The sequence below is a fragment of the Myotis davidii genome, unplaced genomic scaffold, assembly GCF_000327345.1.
Source record: "Myotis davidii unplaced genomic scaffold, ASM32734v1 scaffold464, whole genome shotgun sequence".
Taxonomy (NCBI): Eukaryota; Metazoa; Chordata; class Mammalia; order Chiroptera; family Vespertilionidae; genus Myotis; species Myotis davidii.
The window spans coordinates 597,884-604,971 of NW_006295287.1; the positions used below are offsets into that span (position 1 = coordinate 597,884).

At 59.9% G+C, this 7,088-nt stretch overlaps 1 protein-coding gene across 1 annotated transcript in view; it reads left to right on the forward strand.

Annotated features, from left to right (window-relative positions):
• Positions 1-1,875: 1,875 nt before the first annotated feature.
• SPHK2 (sphingosine kinase 2) overlaps positions 1,876-7,088 on the forward strand; it is a 5,994-nt gene continuing 781 nt past the window's right edge. Inside the window, exons 1-6 of the mRNA XM_015567961.1 lie at positions 1,876-2,538; positions 4,041-4,515; positions 5,288-5,437; positions 5,537-5,631; positions 5,733-5,848; positions 6,235-7,085. Of these exons, the coding sequence (XP_015423447.1) occupies positions 2,329-2,538; positions 4,041-4,515; positions 5,288-5,437; positions 5,537-5,631; positions 5,733-5,848; positions 6,235-7,085 (1,897 nt within the window). The 5' untranslated portion in view covers positions 1,876-2,328. The remainder of the gene's footprint in view (positions 2,539-4,040; positions 4,516-5,287; positions 5,438-5,536; positions 5,632-5,732; positions 5,849-6,234; positions 7,086-7,088) is intronic.

Consider the following 7,088-nt stretch of genomic DNA (forward strand, 5'->3'; position numbering starts at 1 on the left):
AGCAGAGGAGCGTGGATCAGGTAAGGGTCTCTCTGCAGTCAAGGTCACCGTACCAGGGGGCGGTTCCCTCTGCCTCCTTGCCCCTCCCTGTGCCCTCATCTCTGTAACTTGGTTCTCTGTCTTTGAGTCCCAGTCTCTTTGGTCCGTGTGTCTGCCTTTCTCCCTGGGCCCCAAGCTCAAGTGCTGTGTTTCCCCGTCTCTCCGTCTCACTGGGCTTCTGTTCCTCTCTCTCTGGGTCATCCTTTGGCAGGCATGTGTATTACCTGGTGCTGTTGCTACTCTGGGTTGAACACCAGGTACATTTTGGGCAATAAGTGAACTCCTTCCTCCATGCATCTCCTTCTAGAGAGCAAGCTCCGCCCCTCCCTCCTTGAGCAGGTGCCTCTCTCTGTACAGTTCTGTCTGTTTCTACGTCTCCTGATATTATTCTTGCCTTGATTTCTTTCACCTTCACCCGATCTTTGCCTCTCTCTGTTTCTTTTTTTTAAAATGTATTTTATTGATTTGTTACCTCCTGCACACCCCCCACTGGGGATGTGCCCGCAACCAAGGCACATGCCCTTGACTGGAATCGAACCTGGGACCCTCCAGTCTGCAGGCCGACGCTCTATCCACTGAGCCAAACCGGCCAGGGCTGCCTCTCTCTCTGTTTCTGTCAACATCTTTGCTTTCTGTCTCTTGGTCTCGGTTCCTCTCAGCCTCTGAGCCTTCAATATTCTCTCCCCTGGCCCTAGCCAGTTTGGCTCAGTGGATAGAGGGTCGGCCAGTGGACTGAAGGGTCCCAGGTTCGATTCCCGGTCAGGGCACATGACCAGGTTGCGGGCTTGATCCCCAGTGGGGGGCCTGCAGGAAGGAGCCCATCAATGATTCTCATTGATGTTTCTATCTCTCTCCCTCTCCCTTCCTCTCTGAAACCAATAAAAACATTTTTTTTAAAAATATTCCCTCCCTGTTCACCCTTGACCTAGTGGTCTCACTGGCACTGTATCTCCCATCTTCCTTCCGTGTCTCTGTCTTGTCACGTAACTGAGTCACTCACTAGGCGGAAGTTTATGTCATGCGCCACTCTGGTTTGGGCCCAAGGTAAATAGTTTTGTGACATTTTAAAAAGTTGACATACAGTATTACATTAGTTCCAGGTGCACATATTACAAAATGACCACATGTCCAGTTACCACCTGTCACCCCTATAGAGTTAATACAATATGTGACTGTAGTCCCCATGCTATACAATACATCCCTATGGCTTATTAATAATTTGTGAATTAAAGATCCTCTCCTCCCTGGTTTTCATTCCAGAAGTGTTAGTCCTTCTCTCTCATTCTTTCTATCTCTCTCTCTCTCTCTCTCTCTGTCATTTTCTGGGTTTTCTTTTTTTTTAAAATATATTGTATTGATTTTTTACAGAGAGGAAGGGAGAGGGATAGTTAGAAACATCGATGAGAGAGAAACACCAATCAGCTGCGTCCTCCACACTCCCCACTGGGGATGTGCCCGCAACCAAGGTGCATGCCCTTGACCAGAATCGAACGTGGGACCCTTCAGTCTCTGCAGGCTGATGCTCTATCCGCTGAGCCAAACTGGTTAGGGCTTCTGGGTTTTCTTGAGTCTTAACTTTGCACATTCTTAATTCTACTGTCTTTGTCTCTTTGTTTATCTCTCTGCGTCTGCCTGACTCTATCTTTTTAAAAATATATATATTTTTATTGATTTCTGAGAGGAAGGGAGAAGGAGAGATGGCAGCATCAGTGATGAGAATCATTGATCAGCTGCCTCCTGCAGGCCCCCGACTGGGGACCGAGCCCTGCAACCCGGGCATGTGCCCTTGGCCGGAATCGAACCCAGGACCCTGCAGCCCGCAGGCGGGCGCTCTATCCACTGGACCACACCGGCCAGGGCTGCCTCTCTTTATCTTAAGAAGAGACAACACTCTCTCCAAGTCCGCCATGGCCTCGCACTGCTTCTCTGGGTCTCTTACTAATGCCCTTTGCGTACCTCTTGGTCTTTGTGGCCCGGGTTAGGGCCCGTCCCTTTATCTGCCTCTAAAAACCTCCCTCCAGGGCCCTCCTCTCTCATAAGTCCCATGGCTGGACCGGCCCCTGTGCCCTCAACAAACATGGCGCCTGGTCCCTGGCGGTGGAGTCGTGACAAGCGGCCGGGTGCGCGCGTGCCCTCAACTACAATGGCAGCGGGTCTCGCGAGCGCTCCGCCTCTCGTCGCTGGGCCCGCCCCCCGCGCTCCCTCATTGGTCCGTCTCAGGCCAGCCGCACGGCCATTGGCTGAGTGGAACCACACTCCCCGCCCTCCCCTCACACACCCCAGGGTCAGATGGGGGCGGTGGGTGCTGACTGGAGGGGCAGCTTGGAGGAGGACCAGGCTTGGGAGGAGGCTGTGGGGGTCCCGGCAGGGTCCCGAGTCTGGGGGACCGCGGGACCAAGAGGAACGGAGAGACGCAGGCCCGGGACTGGGGTACCAGGGCTGTGGGATGGAGATGGAGAAGCAGAACCGGGGCTGAAGGATCCAGGAATGGAAACCCAGGTCTGGGGCCGGCTGGTGGAAATCGGGGAGGGGCGTGGGGGAGAGGAGGCCCCGGACACGGGGAACCGGAGACAAAGACTCAAGCTTATGGATTGGGAGACCTATGGATAGAGACCCAGGCCCGGGTCTGGGGTACCTGCGGGGGTGGGTGGGGAGAATGGAAACCAGGCCAGAGACTTGCGGAGTAGAGACAGGGGACTCGGACCCAGGACTGGGGGAGATCTAGGGCTCTGGCTACACCTGAATTGGGGTGGGGTGGGGTGGGGTGGGGTGGGGTGGGGTGGGGTGGGGTGGGGTGGGGTGGGGTGGGGTGGGGTGGGGTGGGGTGGGGTGGGGTGGGGTGGGGTGGGGTGGGGTGGGGTGGGGTGGGGTGGGGTGGGGTGGGGTGGGGTGGGGTGGGGTGGGGTGGGGTGGGGTGGGGTGGGGTGGGGTGGGGTGGGGTGGGGGAGCCTGCGGGAGCTGCCAGGGCAGGGGGCAGAGGTGACTCCCTAGGGTGAGGCCACAGATGGGGGTGTGTCTGGGGCAGCTGAGGCACAGGACTGGCAGGTGGCTGGGTGGGCGGGGCAGAGGGGAACAAAGGTGAGGAAGGAGGCGGAGGCGGCAGAAGCCAGGCCGAGGGCAGGGGGAGAGCCTCTGGGGAGGGGATCTCAGGCCTGGCTCCGGGTCCCTCCTTGCAGAGCAGGCAGCCAGATGCCCAGGTCAGTGCTCAGGGCCCAGCTTGGAAACCCTGTCCCTTGCCGATGCCTGCATGTGGCTCCTCTGGCTCTCGGACTCCTTAGTCCCTTCGAGGCACATCCCTTTCTCAGTCTTTCCTGGTGTCTGCATCTTCTACCTCCTGCCTCTGTCTTCTCTTTTCTCCCCCTTGTCTTTTCGACCCTACGCTCTCGCTCTCCTTAGTGTCTTGCATCAGTCTGGTTTCATTTCATTAAGCTGTCTGTCTCCTCTCAGCGTTTCTCTGGCTCTCAGATCTCATCCCTCTTTTTCTTCTCGTCCAGGTGTCTCTCCCTTGTTCCTTTCTCCATCTGGAGGTGACCGGTGTGTGGGTTTTGGTTTTCTCTGCCTCTGCATGTCCCTTTCTGCCTGATTTCCCCCAAAGCCCTTATCATCCAACACACTGTATTTCTTTATCTTGTTTTTCTGTTTTCTGATTAAAACATAAACTTTATGAAGGCAGGGGGATTTGTCCATTTTGCTCCCTGCTGTGTTGGCTAGGCCTGGCACTGTGATTGGCACATGGAGGGTACTGAATAATTATTTAGGGGATGGATGAATGAATGAATGAATGTTTGCATGCCTGGGTGTGGACCCTCCAGGATGCGGGCTTTCCTGTCCAACCGATGCCTTCCCTGCTGCCTCGGGGTCTCCCCACACTTGTCTGGGCCTGTCTGTCTGCGGGGCACCTGTGATTGTTCCTCACCGTCTCCCCGTCCGCGGGCCCTGCCCATTTCCCTCCATCTGACGTAGGGGTCCTGGATTCTGACTCTTGTCCTTCTTTCCCACAGACGCCAGAGCCGGAGCTGAGCTGGAGTTGGGGCCCCAGGCTTAGGACTGTCCAGGACAGGGCCGGAGCCATGGCCCCACCGCCGCTGTCACCCCTGGCCACCAGCACTCCGCTCCTGCATGGCGAGTTTGGCTCCTACCCAGCCCGAGGCCCACGCTTCGCCCTCACTCTCACATCACAGGCTCTGCACATCCAGCGGCTGCGCCCAAAGCCTGAGGCCAGGCCCCGGGGCGGCTTGGTCCTGCTGGCCGAGGTCTCGGGCTGTTGCACCCTGCGCAGCCGCAGCCCCTCTGACCCGGCGGCCTACCTCTGCATCTACACGTATCCTCGGGGCCGGCGTGGGGGCCGGCGCAGGGCCACGCGTACCTTTGGGGCTGACGGGGCGGCCACCTATGAAGAGAACCGGGCCGAGGTCCAGCGCTGGGCCACCGTCCTCACGTGTCTGCTCCGTGGACTGCAGCTGCCTGGGAACGGGGGTGAGGTCCCGGGCCAGCTCGGAGTCTCTGCGCATCTCCCTCTGCGGGCGTCTCTGTCTGCTTTTCTGTGTGTCTGTGGAATGTCTGTGAGTCTGTCATGGAAGTGCTACCAGACAGGCATAGGCTACAGGAGGAACGAAAGCACAGGCCGAGGGAAGCTATTTGTGTCTGCTGCTCTCTCGCTAGGTTTTGTCTCTTCCTTCCCCTTCCATGGGTCCCGACCACGGGTGAGTCAGAGGCTCCCGGGCCGATGAGAGCAGCAGACCGAGACGTGGTCAGTCACCACCCAGGGCGGCCAGAGGTGGCAGCTGGAGCATTAGCCGAGGGGGGCCCAGAGGAGGCTTTGAGGCGGAGGACCCCCACCCGGGGGGCCTCAGTTGGCACAGGAAGGTCAAGGTTCAAGGGTCCCCATCTGGCAGGACTTAGTCCTCCAGGGTCCTGCTGGCTGCCTGGGGGACGGTCCTAAGGGATGGTGACAGTAATGGAGCCTCGCAGAGCGGAGCAACCTGATCTGGGATCTGGGTGTTGTTGGTGAGGAACGGAGCTCTCCTTCCTCCCACACGTGGGTCCAAAGGGCACTGGGATTAGACACCCAAGCCCTGTCTTTGTCTCAGAAGGGGGTGGCGTGGGCACGTGAAGCCTGGGAGGCAAAAAGAGCGAGGCTCCGGTGCCAGCCCTCCAGCTGTCCACTGGGGGCTGTTTGCCATTGCTGTTTCTGAGGTCAGGGGCCTGGGTCTCTGGCCTCTACGGACACCTTCCCCTCTCTCTGCAGAAATCACCTCCCATCTTCTGCCAAGGCCACCCCGATTGCTTCTATTGGTCAATCCCTTTGGTGGGAGGGGCCTGGCCTGGCAGTTGTGTAAGAACCACGTGCTGCCCATGATCTCCGAAGCTGGGCTGTCCTTCAACCTCATCCAGACAGGTGAGGGCGGTGTCAGGACGGAAGGTGAGGGCTTGGGGCCGAACTCCCGGGTCCTGGGGGGTGGAAGAGCCTGCCTCACCTCCTGGTTTCTCACATCAGAACGGCAGAACCATGCTCGGGAGCTGGTCCAGGGACTGAGCCTGAGCGAGTGGGACGGCATCGTCACAGTGTCGGGAGATGGGCTGCTGTATGAGGTAGGGCAGGAGGCCTGGGCCCTGAGCCCTGGGTGGGGGGGCGGGGGGGGGACTGTGGAGGCCAGGAACAGGACCCAGGTGTCTGCTTTCCGGCCCTCCAGGTGCTGAATGGACTCCTCGATCGCCCTGACTGGGAAGAGGCTATGAAGACGCCCGTGGGCATCCTCCCTTGTGGCTCTGGCAATGCCCTGGCTGGAGCCGTGAACCAGCATGGGGGGTAGGTGGACTTTTCCTGCCTCCGGTGCGCCTGGGGGTACCCTGAAGGAGGGCTAACTGGGGCCGGGCACATCTTCCGCTCCCGCTGCCAGTCCACTGTCAGGTTCATCAGCCTGGCACGTCTGCGGGTCTTGTTCCCAGTTTCCCCAGAGCCTAGAACTGTGCCTGGGACACAGGTGACACTTAGTGAGTTCTTGTGGGATGGATGGAGAGGGAACCTGGCCCAGTAAGGAGAGTCCATCTGGAGGTGGCCAGATGGCTGTGGGTGGGCCTGGGGACAGGGCCGGCCGGGCCCCTTGCTGTCTGCCTGTCTCCTCCCCGCTCTGCACTGTCTCTCCCCCCACCCGGTTACTCTTTCTCACTGTCAATCCGTCTCTGGCTCTGAAGGTTTGAGCAGGCCCTGGGCATTGACCTGCTGCTCAATTGCTCTCTGCTGCTCTGCCGGGGTGGCTGCCGCCCGCTGGACCTCCTCTCTGTGACCCTGGCCTCGGGCTCCCGCTGTTTCTCCTTCCTGTCTGTGGCCTGGGGCTTCGTGTCAGACGTGGACATCCAGAGTGAGCGCTTCAGGGCCTTGGGCAGTGCCCGCTTCACACTGGGCACGGTGCTGGGCCTTGCCGCGCTGCACACCTACCGTGGACGCATCTCCTACCTACCTGCCGCCGTGGAGCCTGCCTCACCCGCCCCCGCCCATGGCCTGCCCCGTGCCAAGTCAGAGCTGACCCTGGCCCCCGTCCCAGCTCAAACCGTGGCCCACTCACCCCTTCATCGCTCTGTGTCTGACCTGCCCCTGTCACTGCCTCAGCCTGCCCTGACCTCCCCTGACTCACCGGAACCACTCCCCGTCCTGTCACTCAATGGTGGAGGCCCCGAGCTGGCCAGGGACTGGGGCGGGGCTGGGGATCCTCCACTGTCCCCAGACCCACTGCTGCCCTCGCCCCCCAGCTCCCCCAGATCAGCTCTACTCTCACCCATCATCGAGGGGGCACCCGAAATGCCAGCACCCTCTGGGCTACTGCCTCCCACCCCTGATGGTGACCCGGTAGCCATCTCTACTGGAGGCCCACCAGACCACCTCCTTCCTCCCCTGGGCACCCCACTGCCCCCAGGTTGGGTGACGCTGGAGGGGGACTTTGTGCTCATGCTGGCCATCTCCCCCAGCCACCTGGGGGCTGACCTCGTGGCCGTCCCCCACGCGCGCTTTGATGACGGCCTGGTGCACCTGTGCTGGGTGCGCGGCGGCA